Source organism: Myotis nattereri, assembly GCF_964212035.1.
Source record: "Myotis nattereri genome assembly, chromosome: 11".
NCBI lineage: Eukaryota > Metazoa > Chordata > Mammalia > Chiroptera > Vespertilionidae > Myotis > Myotis nattereri.
Genome location: NC_138086.1, coordinates 24,796,890 through 24,817,012, shown reverse-complemented (window position 1 = coordinate 24,817,012; position 20,123 = coordinate 24,796,890). Strand labels below are relative to the sequence as shown.

The 20,123-nt window shown below is 41.4% G+C and overlaps 1 protein-coding gene across 2 annotated transcripts in view; it reads right to left on the bottom strand.

Moving 5' to 3' along the window:
- Positions 1–20,123, bottom strand: part of EXOC4 (exocyst complex component 4) — a 750,050-nt gene that overhangs the window by 623,908 nt on the left and 106,019 nt on the right. For both annotated transcript variants that reach the window (XM_081102441.1, XM_081102440.1), the window contains exon 7: positions 12,240–12,414. In XM_081102441.1, the coding sequence (XP_080958567.1) occupies positions 12,240–12,414 (175 nt within the window). The remainder of the gene's footprint in view (positions 1–12,239; positions 12,415–20,123) is intronic.

Here is a 20,123-nt window from a genome sequence, read left to right as displayed (position 1 = left end):
TAACAGCCCACTGCCTAAAGGGGCAAGTCCAAACTTCTCAATCTCTTATTCAAAGATCTCCCTGTCACCCAAAATTCAGTCTTATTTTTTTGGTTAATATTTCTAAGAAAAAAAACAAATAAACCAAGGCCTCCATTCTCTCAAGCTTTATATAATACTGGTCTTATGATGTATTTGACAATAACCACATTAAAGGTGCATGTTCTACTTTCTGCATGAAAACACCTCCTAGAACTCATCCTGGCCCTTTCTTCTGTGGATGATTTATCTAGCACTGAGTTCACATTGAACATTTTCCATGGGACCTGAAACTGCTCTATATTGTTCTTGGTTTATATCTTTGTCTTAATGCCCAAAAGGTTAAAATAATTTCTTAAAGGCCTTTTATATGAAGAAGTTAAAAAAGAAAGAAATGTTTTCCTCTCAGTTAAAACATATAAATTAATATAAACTCGAAAAACTCATCCTATCTAATAATAGACAAACATGGTAATTAACCGTACCTCTGACATGCTTCCCATTGGCTAATGAGGGCGATATGCAAATTAACTGCCAACCAAGATGGCGGCTGGAAACCAGGCAGCTGAAGCGAACAAGAGGCTTGCTTGCTCCAGTGAAGGAGGAAGCCAAGGTTCCCCGCCTGCCACTGCTGGGCTCTGAGCTTGCACTCTAAGCAACTATGTGGCAATTATAGAAGCTAAACAAACCCCATGCTTTCAGCCAGCCGGCCGAGCTGGAGTTGCAACAGTGTTTCAATTACAGAAGCCAAACAAACCAGATACCTGCTTTCAGCAGCCAAGGTCTCAGAGCTGGAGCCGAGCCTCAGAGTTAAAGCTGGCTCTCAGTTCCAGTAATAGCCATACAAGGTAAATAAATCCCAGAATAAAAAAAAAAGAAAAAAGAAAAAAAGGAGAGGTTGGGAGCTTCAGTCACCCGCCAGCCTGAAAATGGCCCTCAGCCCCTCACCCAGACTGGCCAGGCACCCCAGTGAGGACCCCCGCCCTGACGGGGGTGTGACCAGCTGCAAACAGCCATCATCCCCTCATCCAGGCTGGCCAGGCACCCAAGCGGGACCCCCACCCTGATCCAGGACACCCTTCAGGGCAAACCAGCCGGCCCCCACCCATGCACCAGGCCTCTATCCTATATAGTAAAAGGGTAATATGCCTCCCAGCACCGGGACCAGCGGAGCCGTGAGGCCTCCCGAACCCGGGATCAGCGGAGCCACGAGGCCTCCCAGCACTGGGATCAGCGGAGCCGCGAGGCCTCCCGGCACCGGGATCAGCAGAGCCGCAAGGCCTCCTGGCACCGGGATCAGCAGAGTCTCCCAGCACTGGAATCAGCGGAGCCGCGAGGCCTCCTGGCACCAGGATCAGTGGAGCCTCCCAGGACCGGGATCAACAGAGCAGCGAGGCCTCCCATCACCGGAATCAGTGGGGCAGCAAGGCCTCACTGACCCAGTGTCAAGCGGAGCCACGAGGCCTCCCAGCACCGGGATCAGCTGAGCAGCGAGGCCTCCCAGCACTGGGATCAGTGGAGCCACGAGGCCTCCTGGCCCCTGGAACAGCGTGACAGGGGGCAGCACCCAAATCCCCTGATCGCCCTGCGGCTCTGTGTGTGACAGGGGGCGGAGCCACAGCCTCCCTATCTGCCCTGCTCTGTTCGTGACAGAGGAAGGCGCCCCCACCCCCTGATCGGCCCTGCTCTGTGCCTGATTGGGGAGCTCCCCAACCCTCTGATCGGCCCTGCTCTGTGTGTGAAGGAGTGGAGCTGCAACCTCCCATCGGCCCTTCCCTGAGTGTGACAGGGGGGAGCTCCCCAACCCCCTGATCGGCCCTGCTCTGTGCGTGACAGGGGGTGGTGCCGCAACCTACCCATCAACCCTGCCTTGAGTGTTACAGGGGGCAGTGCCCCAAAACCCCAATTGACCCTACCCTGAGCATGACTGGGGATGGCATTGCAACCTCCCGATCTGCCCTGCTCTGAGCCCAACCAGGGGCTGCACCTAGGGATTGAGCCTGCCCTCTGCCACCCGGGAGCGGGCCTAAGCCAGCAGGTCATTATCTCCTGAGGGGTCCCAGACTGTGAGAGGGCACAAGTGGGGCTGAGGGACCCCCCCACACACCAGTGCACAAATTTTTGTGCACCGGGCCTCTAGTACAAGAAATAAATAGGAATGGAATAATAGTAAGCAATATAAGAAAAAAACCCTTCCTAACCAAATCATCATAAACATTCTCATATAACTGTTTTTTTGTCCAAAAATAAAATCCTGGGTGAAATAATGCATTTGTCAATGTTCTGAACTATCAGTGTCAAAAATAGGAATTACCTATGTTTTCTGTCTTTGGGTTCCTAGCCTAAATAAAGTTGACCAAAATTTGCAAATGGAGATCACTTTTAGCACAGTCATTTAGTTTTTCTTTTCCTTCTAAAATGTGTGTATATTAAAGCTTTTTTCCATCTTTATGAAGTTTCAACATGCCAAATTATTTGTTATATATCACAGAAAAAGAAACTCTCCTAAACATGTTATAGTGACATATTTTCAAAATTAAACTGAATTCACTTTTTATAAATTTCTCAGATCCCTTAAGACTGCATTTAAAACTCTTGATTTTAATATGACCAAACCTAAAATATTATTAATTCTAGCCGCTAACCAGTTTTGTGCATTAGATTCAGCTGACGTTCATAGGGGTTCCATAGGTGATTCTGACTGTATACCCTGTTTTAAGATAAAGACACGACAAAACTAAGATTAGCCATGACTAGTATAACAGGATCCAGAAGACTTCATTAACCAGATCACAAACATATTTAAAATAGAGCAAATCATGAGATTTATTAGTGCACTGTCGCTGACCTCTGCATTGGTGCTGCCTGCCACCTCTTAACCATGGCATCTGGGTCCCGCACAACACAGCAGAGAGTCACAGAAAATTCTTCTTTCAGCACCTCTTTCATTAGCAGAACTCATTTGAATAATGCAGATCTTATAAGCTAAGATGAAATGAAATACTGTAACAGCAGGTTCTACATCACCTTTCACCTCAAAAGGTTTAAGGTCAAGGGCATAAAATATTAATATCCTGCTATTTAACTTCTACTTGATTTTTACATTAAACTTTGCATACTCATAGTATGAAATGCACATCAGTGATGTCCCTCCTTTCTATATTCCAACCTTTACTGTACTCCACAACAGACTATAATGAGCAATGCAAACTAACAGTTACCAGCTTGCAGTCCTCGCTGGAGTGACAAACAGGAACAGATGCACACCCTCAAAGGAACAGCAATCACCACAGCTTCTCTGTGCTTCCTGCCGACAACCATTTCATAAAAGCAATACACACACAAGAAAACTAAGCTACCTCTAAAAATAGGAAAGAGGGGAGGAGGGAGACAGAAAAGAAAAGGATGGAGGGAGGGAGAGAGGTGTCTCAGTGACCACTAGTACGACTGTGACTACCAAAATATTCAGAACATTCAGATGATATGATGTGAACCACTGCAATAACATAAATTAAATAACCTTAATTTTAATTGTAAAGACTTAAACCAATTTTAGTTCTTTTATCAAAATCTTTGGCATTTTAAAACTGGAAAAGCCAAATCTCTATTCAGTTACTCCTATTCCTTTAAACTTGAAATCCTCCATCTCCGTAACTTGCAAACACGTTCATGCTCCCCCAGGTATCATAGTGCGTGGACACCCGAGCGCTCTGACCTGTGCGTCTGCTGCACCTGCCCTGGGAGCCAGTGGCTCTCGGCTGCCCCTCAGCCCCCGCTGTAAGCACTGGCAGTGAGCATAAAACCAGTCGGAGAATCCTGGTGCTACAGGGGCCATGTCCAATTTACAGGAAGATTTCTACTTTAACTTTAAAGGGTAACTGTTCCATGGGCAGCACACTGTCCACTGAGAAGGCAGAACAAAAATTTTAGGAGCGAAGGCTGCTCTCGAGACTCAGTGGTCTGGCTGACAACAGGGCCATGCAAAAGCTGTCAAGGTTAAGACAACAACAGTCTCACAAGTTATCTAGCCTGAAATACGGGACTCATCTTACTTAAAGGTATGGAATCCTCAGTTAGTCAAAATATGACAGGAAACAAAACCTAAGAACAAGTTTCAGAACTGGATTCAAAAATAGAAACTGTGTCTGTCTCCCTGAAGTGCCCCTGCCCCGAGGTCTTGGCTCAGTACCAATAAGATTGGTGTCTTTTCTTACCTGACAGCAAACTTCACGTTCTCTCCACCTGAGGTTCATGTTATCACTATGTAAACACTTAGGTGGCAGTTAACAAAGTAAGATGATTTTGCATTCTGTCTGTGTTAGTCTCCAGGAAAAAAGAGGTCAAGGCACCAAAAAGTGAGGTGACTTGTTCGGAGTATCCCTCCTGCCTCCATCTGCAGCTCAGCACACCCAGGGACTCACCAGTTAAGCCAATGATGCCTAAACGGGCAGTTCTGTTTTAAGAAGAGATATGGGGGTGGAAAATGAAATGTTTTTCCGAATCACAAAATCTAAAAGATGACTTTGTTCAAAGCCATCCTCTTATTGCCTGTTTTGCACATTCCCACAATCAATGGGATGTTGTGCTTCTAGTGTACCTCTGTCTCATGCACTTGAAAGTGTGCAGCCAACAGTATGACAGGCGTGTCACCAAGGAGGTGACATTTCGGAAGGTGCTGCTGCTGCTCAGAGGGGCACAAATATGTATTCCTATTATCACAGTTTCAAAAAGAGTGTGAAACTGAAAAGGGAGTGCCACGGTGCGTGGTCACAGGGCTGACACCGGGAGAACACGCCGGCACCTGTGACTATGACACCACAGCCTTGTCTCCTCACTACGCTGTCTCCAGACACAAACATGCAGACAAATGAGCCTTCCGACCACAGGATGGACTCCGCCTGCCAGGGAACAGCCCGGCGCTAGTGTAGAAAAGCTGCTGCAGTCTTTACAAGAGCAAAAATGTTTGCCTTTTTCAAGTTAAATAAACAAAAGAACATTTCAATTTTTCAGCAAGAAATATTTCCCATTAAAAGAAACACTGAAATTCAAACTCTCAACACCTGTAACCCCATGCATCATACGGTCCGTCACCTTCATGCAGGCTGGTGCATGCCTAATTGCCGGTGTCTACTGTTCCTCTCAATGGCTTCGTTCCCCAGGAATATTTTAACCTAAAGAGCATTCCACCAACAGGTATGAGAAAACTCGATTGGCCCTAAGCGTAAAACTCTACATGGAAACTGAAACCAAAAATATCCTTTTCTTAACCCTCCACGTTAGCGGACATTCTCCTGTGTTCGTACTCATGCCAGAACACTAGCACTGACCTTCGTGGGGGAGCATACACTATTACAACCACCGCTCACTTCATCAGATGAGCTTTCTCACTATATTTTGTTCATCTTTATTCCCTAATATCTAGCACATAGTTGGCCCCAATAATTTAACACTAAACTATCATTAAATATGTCATGTTGGAAATCGGGCTGACAGGTTGATTATACGGTTTTACAAATTTTCTAAAGGACTCCCCAAAAGGTTTGCAAATCGCTTTCTGTCTTCTTTGTATTCCTTGACCATGCCCCATGAAAGCCTGCCTTGTTGATTTCACTAATAGACAATCCCTTAAGTAATATAACCCAGACTCTTTATTAGCCTACGAAACAGTTTCCCTGCTGAGTCTCCAGCCTCTCCTTTCCCCGCTACTAGGTCAATCCTCCTCCATCGCATCACACCAACAAAACCCTGCAAGGTCCAGCATACCTAAAGCAGAGGTCCCCGAACATCAGCAGGCACACAAATCACCTACAAGGCTTGTTAAAACACAGACCGTATACCACCCTCCCAAAGTTTCTGATCTGCGAAGTCTGAGGTAGAGATAAGATTTTGCATTTTTAATAAGTTCCCAGGTAACACTGATCCTACTGGTTTAAGAAACATAATTTGAGAACCACAGATTCAAAACAATGGTTCCCAATTACAGGATTCTAAACAAATATACAGTGCCCCCCCCCCCCATGTATACACACACTTTGAATAATTATAAAGGCAGTGTTTATTAAAATACATTTCATTTTCAAAATTGAGCTATCAGCTGTTGAAGTGTGTATACATTTTTGGGGACACCCTGCATGTTGCAATCATCTTAGGAGCTAAAAGAACAACAAGAAAAAAATAACAGAATCCACTCTCTAGATAAATCTATACATAACCAGCCGCAAAGCTCTTAGATGGCACTAGGCCTTCCACAACCCAGATCCACCTATCCAAATGTATCTTCTAGTGCACAAAACAAATTATCAGTCACCGATAAACCATTCTTCTTCCTAATTACCCCTGAAGAGCCTTGAACATTCATTCATTCCTTTGTGCCACTTCACAATATCATCTTATTAGTCATTCTACCTATCTGGAGTGCCATCCCTTCTCCCTGTGTGAATCCTCCAAGGATCAGCTCATCATCTACCTTAAAAACCTTTCTTAGTCCATTCGACATGTCTCAGATATATAACACCTTTTGCCACGTACTCTTTTTCCATTCAGCAACATTAGTTCATTTATGTGTCTGTGTAATTGCATATCCAGTTTATTGATGGGTGTATAGCCTAATATTACTCAGTAATCTATAACCTGAAAGAATGTGGGAGGGACTTGAAAATACAGAAACCTAAAAACAACTTTAATGTTGTAAAATAATTTTTACTGCATAATAAACTTAAAATGTTTAGATGAATCTCTTTTCAAAAAGGCTTTATTCTTGAATCCACAGACAGCAAAATCTCAGACATATGCTGAAGCAGTATCTTCACTGACACAGCTCCTAGGGCAATGGAAACTAAGGAGAAAATAAACAAATGGACTACATCAAAACAAAAATCTTCTTCACAGCAAAAGAAACCATCAACAAAACAACAAGAAAGCCCACTGCATGGCAAAACATATTTGCCAATGTTATCACCAACAAGGGTTTAATCTCCATCATTTACAGGGAACTCATACAACTTAACAAAAGGAAGATAAACAACCCAATCAAAAAAATGGGCAAAGGACCTAAATAGACACTTTTCAAAAGAGGACATTCAGAAAGCCAAGAGACATACGAAAACATGCTCAAAGTCACTAATTATCCGAAAGATGCAAATCAAAACGACAATGCGATACCATCTCACACCTGTCAGAATGGCCATCATCAACAAATAACAAGTGCTGGCGAGGATGTGGAGAAAAAGGAACCCTCGTGCACAGCTGGTGGGAATGCAGACTGGTGCAGCCACTGTGGAGAACAGTATGGAGTTTCCTCAATAAACTAAAACTGGAACTCCCATGTGACCCAGTGATCCCACTTCTAGGAATATATCCCAAGAAACCAGAAAAAGCAATCAGAAAGGATATATGCACCCCTATGTTCATAGCAGCACAATTTATCATAGCTAAGATTTGAAAACAGCCTAAGTGCCCATCAGTAGATGAGTGAATTAAAAAACTGTGGTACATCTACACAATACTATACTATGCTGCTGTAAAAAAGAAGGAACTCTTACCATTTGCAACGGCATGGATGGAACTGGAGAGCATTATGCTAAGTGAAATAAGCCAGCAGAGAAAGATAAATATCACATGATCTCACTCATTTATAGAATATAATGAACAACATAAACTGATGAACAAAAACAGATCCAGAGACAGAGAAACATCGATCAGGCCATCAAACCTCAGAGGGAAGTTAGGGGAGGGTGGGGTTAAGGGGGAGAGATCCACCAAAGGACTTGTATACATGCACATAGGCCTAACCAACAGACACAGACACGGGGGGAGGGGGGAGGGGGGGCGGGGAGAGGGAATAATTGGGGGGGTAAGGGAGCAATTGGGGGATAAGAACATATATGTAATACCTTAATAAAGTGGAAAGAAGGCTTTATTCTTGAATCTGTGCATTAATAACAAAGATGAGTAAAAAAAAAAGAGTTAAGAAACAATCAACTATAGCGTAACTCAAGTCATGACTAAGGTCATTTTTCTAAAACAGTGGCCGCCAACCTTTCGGACCTCATGGACCACCAGTGGTCTGCAGACCACCAGTTAGCGACTGCTGTCCTAAAACATGTATAGAAAAAAATGGGAGCAGAAAAGCAGATAGGAAAGAGGGGGAAGAAAATGGAAGAAGAGAAGGAACACTGCCATACTTTGACCTCAAACCAATTAAACACGATACATGAAATGAAATGGTATTTCTGTGTTAGACTGTTCACCTTGTACTATTAGCTAAGCTTTAGTTTTATGTTCTTTATCTGTCATATAGCTTATGCCAATGGTATACATGTGCATTAACTCAGGGGACCTCAAACTTTTTAAACAGGGGGCCAGTTCACTGTCCCTCAGACCGTTGGAGGGCCAGAGTATAGTTTAAAAAAAACTATGAACAAATTCCTATGCACACTGCACATATCTTATTTTGAAGTAAAAAAACAAAACGGGAACAAATACAATATTTGTATTTGCATGTGGCCCGCGGGCCGTAGTTTGAGGACCCCTGCATTAACTGAAATGGCAAGAGTATTGTCAAGTGTGTGATCTGGGCACTGTAAGTTACTAAGAGACAGAATTCACAGTTGATTCCTCTTTAATGTCTTTGGGTATGGAAAAGAGTGGGGAATAGAAAAATTTCAGCTAATGGGTACAAGGTTTCTTTTTAGGGTAATGAAAATATTCTAAAATCCTATCATGGTAATGCTTACACAACTCCATAAATATACTAAAAATCACTGAAATCTATACTTTAAATGGATAAATCTTATCGCATGTAAATTACATCTCAATAAAGCTGTTTAAATAAATAAACCATTCCATAATATGAAGACAGGATCTCTAAATCACTCTCTAAAAACACTGTGTGAAAAGTATAACTCATTTAATAAGCCAGGAACATATTTTAACCATTTTTACATTTCAAATTGATGTCTGATAGAACTTAAAGTTCCTCAGTTTATTATAAATATCGTTAATGTGAGATAATAGGGTTTTTTCCCAAAATGTAAGAATTATATACATTTGACAAATTCAAAGTAAGTAAAGCTAATAAGTAAGGCATATCTTACTTTGTTCAGAACCATAATTAATTCTTTGTGATGGTATTACAAATAGAATCCTACAAGATGTACTTACTCATAAAGTATTTTGTTACTTTATGAGAGTAGGATTACATAGACCATAACATACTATTGTATTCAGGTTTTAAATGCCATAAGTACTATGATACAAGTAATTCCTTTTAATATTATATATTCCAATGGTTTCCATAATAAAAATTATTATTAGTATTTCATAGCATATCTCTTTCTGTTTGTATACTTTTAATCTATCTAGAATTTATGTTAAAAGTGTATCTCTTGAACCCAAAATGAGAAACTTGTATTAAAAGATGGAGATATATTGCCCTAGCCGGTTTGGCTCACTGGATAGAGCATCGGGCTGGGGACTGAAGGGTCCCAGGTTTGATTCCGGTCAAGGGCATGTACCTTGGTTGCAGGCACATCCCCAGTAGGGGGTGTGCAGGAGGCAGCTGATCGATGCTTCTCTCTCATTGATGTTTCTAACTATCTCTCTCCCTTCCTCTCTGTAAAAAATCAATAAAATATATTTTAAAAATAAAATAAATAAAATAAAATAAAATAAAATAAAAGATGGAGATATATTCTTCAAAATGCCACTGGTAAAAAAGTAAAGAAAGGCAAAGGAAATGTTCAAGCTTAAATTAAACTAAAGAGACATGAAAAGTAAATGCAATATCTAACCTTAGACTGGACTGTCTATTGAAGAAGAAGAAAAAAACTGAAATAAGCCAATCAGAAAAAGACAAGAACCATATGATTACAATTATATGTTGAATCTAATGAACAAAATACACTAACAAACAAAACAGAAACTAACTCATAGATACAGAGAATAGACTGACAGCTGTCAGAGGAGAGGGAGATTGGAGCGCTGGGTGAAAAAGGCAAAAGGATTAAGGAAAAAACAAAACAAAACACCAACACATAGATTTAGACAACAGCACAGTGAGTACCAAAGGGGAAAGGGGTGATACAGAAAAGAGTAAAGAGGGGGGGGGGGGTGGATGGTGAAAGAAGGAGACTTGACTTAGGATGGTGAATACACAATACAATATACCGATGATGTATTATAGAATTGTACACTTGAAACCTACATAATTTTATTAACCAATGTCACCCCAATAAATTCAAGTTAAAAAATGCCAAGCAAATCATTATTGGGTCAACTAACAAAACTAGAATATACACATTCTGACAACTTACAGTCAAACTGTTCAAAGAAAAAATTTGTGTACGTACCTAGCTACATATGTACATACACAAAACAATTGATAGTGTAACAAAATGTTAACAACACTTGAATCAAAATAAAAATGTATATGGATGCCTACTGTATTATTCTTATTGTTACAACCTTTCTAAAAGTTTGAAATTATTTAAAAATTAAAAAGTAATAAAGTGACAAGAAATGCACTTCATAAATATCATGGTTGAGTCTTATTTTTTTGTTGTTATTGTTGTTCTTACTGTTTTTAAACCATATGATAAACTGCTTTTTAACTGAAGTGGTTAGCTCATTTACATTTAATATAATTACTTATATGATTGGTATAAGTCTAACATCTTTGCTATTTGTTTCCTATTCATCCTACCTTTGCTTTGTTCTTTGATTGATTTATTATTTTAATCCTCATCTGAGGATATTTTTTCATTGATTTTTAAAGAGAGTTGAAGAGAGAGGGAAAGACAGAGAGAAACATCAGTGTGAGAGAAACACATCAATTGGTTGTCACCTGTATGAGCCCCGAGCAGGGCCTGGGCCGGAGAGGAGCCTGCAACCTAGGTACATGCCCTTGACTGGAATCATGCCCGGACCCTTCGGTCCGCAGGCCAACGCTCTATCCACTGAGCCAAACCAGCTAGGGCTTCCTTTATTTTTTATTCTTCCTCTCCTGCTTTCTTTTGGATTACTCAAATATTTATTCACTATTCAATTTTTTCCTTTACTAACTTTTTACCTATACATCTATTTTACAATTTTAGTTTTGTTCTAGGGCCTAACTTAACACAACTTACTTTAAGCATTATACCTCAGATTAGCAAACCTCAGACAGGCAAACTAATTTATGAAAAATTAAATAACCAGCTTCTTAACAATAAAGACATTTTATTCAATACAAAAATATTCGCCAAGTACCTACTATGGGCATATAGTAGTTGACAGAGTGGCAAAAAGAACTCAGAGAATAGAGTTGCAATCCATATGCTTTCTACAATACCATCAATAAAGCACACAGACTTAAGCCAAAAAAATGTCTAAGGAATGAATAACCAAGAATTAATCATTCAACCCACCAGGAACATGTATATAGTGTCAAAAATAACTACAATTTCCCTTCATGATTTATTTAGTCCTGTAAGACTCCTATTTGCCATGCAAGTAATTTCATTCCTACACAGTTATATTTTTCAATTCCCTACATATTCTTAATTTTTTTCCATATTAGTAGGTACTGCTCAACCAAGACATTTCTATTTAACGATGTCAAATTTGTTTCAGCTGACTCTTAATTGTATTTCAAATTTTCAGCTGGCCAAATCAAATCTGTTTTCCTGAAGCATGGAGAGAAAATATAATAAAATTTCTAAATACCATCTCTGCAGCATCATACCAAACAGTAATATCATTTCTCCAATCTTAACCAAATCAATCAAAATGATACATTTATACTTATAGATTCATTCTCATCTCAAAATAAGCTCTTGACCTGTCATTTACCCTAATATATACAAGAATTAACTGTAGGAAAATCGTCATAAACTTAAGCTATGTATAAGTTTATAAAATAGTGTTTAAGAACATTTTTATACTGATTACTTTGTCATATGACTAATTCCAGTGAAGTAAAGTACCTTTCAACAAAAATCCAAATACTGCACATCCTTGATTACTAGGTACTGGCATCTTCTCACTTTAAAGTCTAGTAAAAGAAGTTTGTTAAAAGATCTCTGAAGATGATAGAAGTTCATGAGATCAACAGCATCATCTTCAGACAGAAACATTCCTGTCTCACTGCTTATGACTAAGGGAAGGTTTTAGGTTGCTGATTTGTGTGTTGTGGTCTGAACCTGTTACTCTGACGAGATGGCATCCTTTGTAAAAGGACTTACCTGGAGGACATCCTGGATCTTCACCCACACATCTGCCATGTCGTACAGTTTGACATCTTCCTGCTGAGGCAGTGGGGCCACGACAGTGTCCTGCAGGTATCCCAGGACCACAGAGTGTGCAGTGGCTACAGCATTAAACTTGTCAAACAGCAACTCCAGCAGCTCCAGAAGTAACCTAGCCAAGAAATCAAACAAGTAAATAACATTAAAACATATACCAAAGAGGGTTACACTGGCCTGCAAGAAAACCGACAAACTAGTGACAATGTAAACAGCACATTTCAGCAGGTTTGATTTCAAACAGCTGTATGATCTAAGAAACTTGAAAACATATCTAAGCCTGTTTTCTCTACTACAAAAAAGAAATAATGTAAAAATTTAAAAACCAACTGTCAAGTCCCTAAACCAGCAGTAGCAGCTCCATAAACATTTGTTTCATTTTGAACATATTTTAGTGATTACAACAGTACTGTTCTATATTCTTTTAAGCAGTTTCTCCAAGGAATTCAGGTACTTTTTCAGCCAGTTCAGATGTCACACGGAATAGGCTATTCCCTAGCAATAAATTGGGCGCTTTGGTAAGGATACTAATCCTTTCAGACGTGGAAAGCTGTGCTTACTACCATTCAAACGCATGGTGTAAGTTGCCCGAAAAAAAATACACACCTGCCAAGCAATCTGACTTTCACCACAGGGAGCAGCTTATTCATCCGCATTATCTCATTTTTCATGGTGAGAAATGCTGGACACATATTATTAAATCAATTTTATATACTCAAGGACACAAAATGGGGTTGCAAGGCAGCTGGGACTAGAACAAACATTGATTTCCACGTCAGTGCATCTGCCACCTACCTCTCACTCTAGTTCTAGAATGCAGATGTCTGTTCAGGGACAGGGCGGAACTTTGTGGCATGTAAGCAAAGGGAATCCTCCACCACTAAGACTCACAGATGGGCTGGGAATCTTTCCTCCTCTCAACTTGTACATCATTGTATCCCACTTCCAAGGAACTTAACCAAGTGTGGCTCCCATATATGACCCAAACAATGAGGGTCCCATTCATTTATACACAGACACTCTACCTCCCTGCTCCACTATTAGTCTTCCAGTGTGGGCACTGCTTTATACATCTCTGTATACTTAGCAGGGATCAGCAAATTGTGCTGAATGAATTCAATGTGTATACCATGAAAATCTGGAATATACTTATTGTATATTGTGTGGCTCTCAGTTCGTAGTTCCTAAATAGATTTATAAACCAACCTGGAAAGGAGAAAAGGAAAGCAAAAGAGCTTGTCAGCAGGGTCAATTAATAAGATCCCATTACCATAAATAAGAGGTTATGGCTACAATCTCATCAAAACATACAGCATATTATCTATTCCTCTGGCTTCTTTACTGCCCAATTATTATAATTAATGTGCCAATGTGATGGCCAATAACTGTCTTATGATAAAACCCTAACATGCATTTGACATTTTAATTTAGATGAGACAGAATCAATAAAAATTTATGTACTACTCCCAACCTAGAATATACATAATACAGAATTTATACACTGTATTTGTAAATAAGGGCCATCCTATCTTTTGAATGGTGATTTTTAAAATGTTTTAAAGGTCAATTCACATTTACACACACATATATCTAAAACAATTATTCTTTCTCATCTGTGCTATCCACAGAGAAAGGGACAAAGTACAGAAGATTGTCTAACTTAGCCAAAATAGTTCATTAAGTGTAAGATATAATCTGTATAAAACTGGTATCTGTGATGACACAGAATAAGTACTTGATTAAGGGACGGTCCACTTTTCAAATAAAGATTTATGCTGACTATGTAAGCCTATGGTTCCCAAATATCAACCCACAGACCATAACGGATTTTTCAGTACATATAACAAAATAAGAAAAATAGGACCATATATTGACTTTTCACAAAGGTAAATATATTTAATTTGATATTTTTTATACTCTCCTGACAGGAGAATCTGGTCCTTTCTCTCAAATGTCCCTACTTGACAAAATTAAAACTTAATAACCTTATGTTAACCGCCAACATTTTTGGAAATCATACTGATCCATGACATTCAGACGCCAGAGACACTGGCATCCACCTTCCCAATGGCATGAAGGCCTAGGCATAAGCCTGCAGAGCAGCAATAAAGCAGAAGCACTGAAGAGAAGGGCCTCTCTGAAAGGAAGGCGCTGCTGCCTGGCTCTGTCCAGGGCCACAAGCTCGTGGCTGCACACCATGGCTGCCACTCGAGCACAAGGCCAACTCAGCCACCAGGGGCAGTGCTCTGTGTGGAAGAGACCTAGCAGAGAAGTGATGTGAAAAGTGAGATCCATAGTGTCTATGAACATCACAGAAGCAGCAATCCCTTGATAGAATGCTGACAAGTGCCAGTTCTGTCACTCCTAAGGGATCAAGGCCAAGACAGATCATCACAGCACGGGAACACTGCATGGGGAAGAGTAAGGGAGAAGAGACAGGTGAGAGGGGTGAGCTGCCACCTGTACATCTGCCTCCTCAGAAACATCCAGCCACTTCAAACAGAAGGACGCTCTCCTCTGCCTTATTATCACACAATCAAGGCAACAGTAATAAAACCTGTGGCTCCAACAACAAAAGTAGAAATGTTTGTGCTACAAACAATACCCTCAAGAAAGTAAAAGACAACCCACAGAATGGGAGAAAATATTTGCAAATCACGTATCTGATAAAGGATTTGTATTTAGAATACCTAAGGAATTCTTACAACTTTTAATAAAAAGACAAATAATCAAATTTAAAAATGGACAGCGCATTTGTATCTACCTTCTCAAAAAAAATATATGATTAATGAGCAAACAAAATGTTCAACATCATTAGCCATCCTATCTAATAAAAGAGTAATACGCAAGTTAACCGTCATTACAACACAAACATGGCAGCGCCCATAGCCACAAGATGGTGGCGCCCAGTCCTTTCAGCCCTGCTGGAGTCCTCCAGTCCTAGAGGGCCGCTGCTGAGAGCAGGGCCTGCTTGGCCGTTGCCCACGGCGACCCAGGAGCAGCCAAGCAGGCCCGCAGATAGCAGAGAACCATGGGAAGCAGGCCTAAGCTGTCAGTAGGACATCCCCTGAGGGCTCCCAGATTGGAGAGGGTGCAGGTCGGGCTGAGGCACCCCTCCTCAAACAACCCCCCCCCCCCCGCAGAAATTTCATGCACCAGGCCTCTAGTCCTATATAATAAAGAGCTAATATGCTAATTAGACCGGACAGCAGAACAACCAGTGGGTGGGGCCACAGGGCTGCGAGGCAGCCGAGGCCAGGGCTGTGAAGGCCTACTCTTGCACAGATTTCATGCATCGGGCCTCTAGTTTAGCCATAAAAGGAAATGAAGTATTGACACATGCTACAACATGGATGAACCTTAAAATATGCTGTGAAAAAACTCACAGAAAACTACATATTGTATAATTATATTTATGTAAAATATCCAGAATGGGCAAATTTATAAAGACAGAAAATACATGAGTGGTTACTTAGGTGGGTGAGAATTGACTGCCAAACCATATGGGATTTGTTTTGGGTGGGGAGACAAAAGTGTTCCAGAACTAGACAGTGGTGATAGTTGCACAATCCTGTGAAAAACCTGAAAACCATTGAATTGCATACTTTCAGTGAATTGCATAGCAGGTGAATTATACCTCAATATATCTCATTTTTAAAAACCATCAGTGAGGACAGTGAGGGTCCTACACCCTCCCCGGCTGCCGTGAAAGGAAAATACATGGAACAGTGGAGAAAAGAATCCATCTGATGCCTCAAAAAGTGAAGCACAGTGAAAGCTGACCCCTTCAGATTCCCACTACCTTGGGATACTGGGCAGTCCTCCTTCAGTTCGCTTGGGTTTTGTTTGTTTTTCCTCCTAATGTAAGTAATCTGTAAGAAACAAAAGATTCACATTCTTTCCCAGGACTGATCACTCCTAACCCTTTAATTATGAAACAAAATTTCTCAACTCCTCCAAGGGTTCCATCTGTAAAACCCAAGTATTAATTAATACCTGTTCCAGGAGCCTCACAGAACTGCTAGAAGGATCAAAGCAGAAAATGAATAGAACTAGTCAAGGTGAGAGGCTACAATATTACAGAGAGGGAGCCAGCATCCCTCTGCCTGGGTTTATGCCTTAAGCAACTCGGGAAGACAAGAGAGAGAGAGAGAGAGAGAGAGAGAGAGAGAGAGAGAGAGAGAGAGATAGAGAGAGAGAGAGAATATGAGAATAAGAATGAATTAGGATAGAAATTTGGAAGGAGTGATGTTGGGCTTAAATCTGGATATGTTACATTTAATATGTTATGTAATTAGGTACTTGGATAGGCAAGTCCAGAGCTCAGGAGAGAGACTGATATTGGAAATTTAAAAAGCGAGAAATATTTGAAAGAATGAGATCACACAGGGACAAGGTGCAGAGTAAGAAAAAAGAAAAGCAAGGTCCAGAGCCAGCAGTCCTGAAACAGCAGCACTGGGAAGGCGGTTATGAAGTAGCTGGGGAGGAGGAAGCCAGGAAAGAAAACGTTAGCGGACAAAGGAGAAGAGTGCCAGCAGAGTGAAAGGCTACCGAAGTCAGGTAAGGTAAAGAGAGATGGTGACAGCCCGCCGTTCCCAGCGACCTCGGCAGAGGGGTTTCAGAGCAGCACTGGGAGCTCAACTCCGCAGAGGGCAAGTGAATGGCCGACAATTAGAAACCAAAGCCAAGCACACACTTCGCAGCCAGCATATGCTCCTTAAACAAGAAAGAGAGAACGTAAGAAGACTCCCCCGATGCATCAGAGCAAGAGAGATTAGGACTCATTCACACAAACTGAACATGAATCTGCACTAGTCTGGCCCTATTTAAAGGTACTGGAAATGCACAGAAATATGCTGTTAATATCCATATACATTCAAATGCCCATACAAAGCCAGACTGAGAAAACATGGGTTTACTTTTTGCTCCAAACACTCAGGACGAACTAAAAAAACAGAACCCTATGAAAATCATTCCCTGCACCACTCCCACCACAAAATATTAAGCAAATAAAAGAAATAAAACATTACAGTGCAGTTAGCTCAGTTGCTTAAGTCCTGTTAGGTTCAAGGTTTTCACCACTGATCTAAAAGACAATAGAGCAAGCAGAATCATTAAATTACTGGATAAATCCTTAAAGTGAACTGAATAAGGGAAAACCTCCTATGGGAATAAGCCTAAGAACCTTAGATATTAGAATTTCAACTAATTGTGATTTGTATCTTTTGTTGAAAATAACACATTCACACACACACACACACACAGGTTATTTGCAGTCAGAAAACAGTATGCTATAATATGAATACAACATCACAAGAGGTGAAAGGAAATATTAATCCTGGGACCGCCAAGTGGAAAGAATACCAGTATGGAGGACTGTCAGTCACCGAGACTTGCCAACAGGACTCTGAGGACGAGTCAGGGACTTTTCCAGCTCTCAGGTTCCTCAAACACAAATTCCCTAATCACAAGTTAATTGCATTAAATGCAAAATGATATGCAAGTATAATAAAACAGCAAACTCAAAATCATAGTAAACTGTTATGCATGTACCTTTAATAGTTACCATCTACAGAAAATTTATAAAGGCAGATACAGGAGACAATCCAGATGTTTCTGGCCCACCTGCACCTCTGCCATCCGTCGGCATGGTTAGTGAAGTCCTGCTTATGTTTTAAGATACACCAGTATCGTTCCAATGAAACTGCCTCTTCAATTGAATTCAGTGGAGTTAGGGTCCTATCACTCATAACTTAAAAAGGCCTAATTCACAGAATAAGAGCCAGTGCCTCTATTCCTCTGTGATTCTAAAACCACTCCCAAACAAAACCAGGTGATCACAGTGGACTGCAAAAAGTGACAAAACAGTAACATCATAGCCTCCTGGACCAGACAGTGAGGACAGAGTCCCTGTTTTATGCTTCCTTTATGCTAATACATGGCCCAGTGCCCAGGATGGGGAAAGCACTCAGTCAAAGTTTGTGGAGGCCCAAATCAAGAGTAAAAGAATGAGCTACCCTAGCCGGTTAGTCTCAGTGGATGGAGCATCGGCCTGGGAACTGAAGGGTTCAGGTTCGATTCCAATCAAGGGCATGGACCTTGGCTGCAGGCTCACTCCTTGGCCTTGGTCAGGGTGCATTCAGGAGGTAACCAATGGAAGTGTCTCTCTCACATCAATAATTCTCTCTGTATGTCTCTCCCTCTCTCTTCCACTGTCTCTAAAAATCAACAGAAAAATATCCTCAGGTGAGGACTAACAGAAAAGAAAAAGAGTAAAAGAATGAGCAATGTAGGGCAGCAGTACTAGAAGAACTCTGCCTGGGGCTGGCAGCTAAAGCTGTCTGAATAGAAGAGATCCATGAAACAATAAGGCTGGGTTAAGAAGGAGAAGGAGGAGGAGGAGGAGGAGGAGGAGAAGAAGGAGGAGGAAGAGGAGGAGGAGGAGGAAAGGAAGGCTGAGGTGAGGAGGAGGTGGAGGAGGGAGAGAAGGAAGAGGAGGATGGTGATGACCAAGACTGCAATGAGGACAACTACAAAGACACCACCACACCATCCACAACGGCCTCACTGATCACACACGCCAGGCAAGGTGTGCAGTGCTTGACGTGGATTAGCTCATCTAATCCTTCGGACAACCCTGTGAGGATGGGACAGGTAAGTCCACACTTAACATCATTGATAGGTTCTGAAATTTTAAGCAAAATGACATGTAATGAAACCAGTTATACCACAGGCCATTGATATAATCCAGTTAAGTTTCTATGGCATCTCATTAACACTGTAACAAAAGCACTTTAAATGAAACAAAGTTGCCGAAACCGGTTTGGCTCAGTGGATAGAGCGTCGGCCTTCGGACTGAAAGGTCCCAGGTTCGATTCCGGTCAAGGGCATGTACCTGGGTTGCGGGCACATCCCCAGTGGGGAGTGTGCAGGAGGCAGCTGGTCGATGTTTCTCTCTCATCGATGTTTCTAACTCTCTATCTCTCTCCTTTCCTCTCTGTAAAAACTCAATAAAATATATTAAAAAAAAAAAAATGAAACAAAGTTATTCCAGGACCTGCTGTCCCACTTGTAGCCTCATTTTACAGACAAAAAAACCAAAGCTCAGAGGTAAGAAGAGAACAAAGGACTCAATTTTGGAGAATGTTCCTTTTTAGGAGTGTTAGGGAAAAAGGAAGCAATTGACAAGAGGCCATAGAGATATAAGTACTCTAGGATGCCAGGAAAAACAGGCCTAGAAAGACAGCCGTCTATACTGCCTTTCCTTCCTCACTGCAAACCAGTGTTCAGCCCTTCAGTATTCTACTAAGAAAGTCTTGCTAAATCTCAGATAATCATTTTACTCCATCTGACAGGCTCTCTTCAGTCCTTACTGAAATGGGTGTAGCTTCTACTGACCTCTCACTCCCACAGACACTGCCTTCGCCACGCTCCACAGAACTGCACTCTCTGCTTCCCTCCCAGCTCTCAGGCAGGAACTGCTCCCTTCAATGCTGTGAACTCTTCTCATCCTCATGCTCTGAGTGAGCTCACTGACCACTCCATCCTCAGTATCCCCCTGCTAACACTCCCAAACACCTCCGGGCCAGATCGCTCCCCTGCGCTGTAGACTTCAAACAGCAGGTCTTCACTGGAACTCGCCACATTCTTCCTCAAACCTACTTCTCCATGTCCCCTAATGAATGGCATCATTTGTCCCAGCAAATCACACCCCCTCCTCCCTCCAATCCAATCAACCACCAAATTCTTTTACTTCTACCTCTTCACTCCCAGATCTTCTACTAACTTCCTACCCACAGCTAATCCTTTGTGTCTCACCTTCAA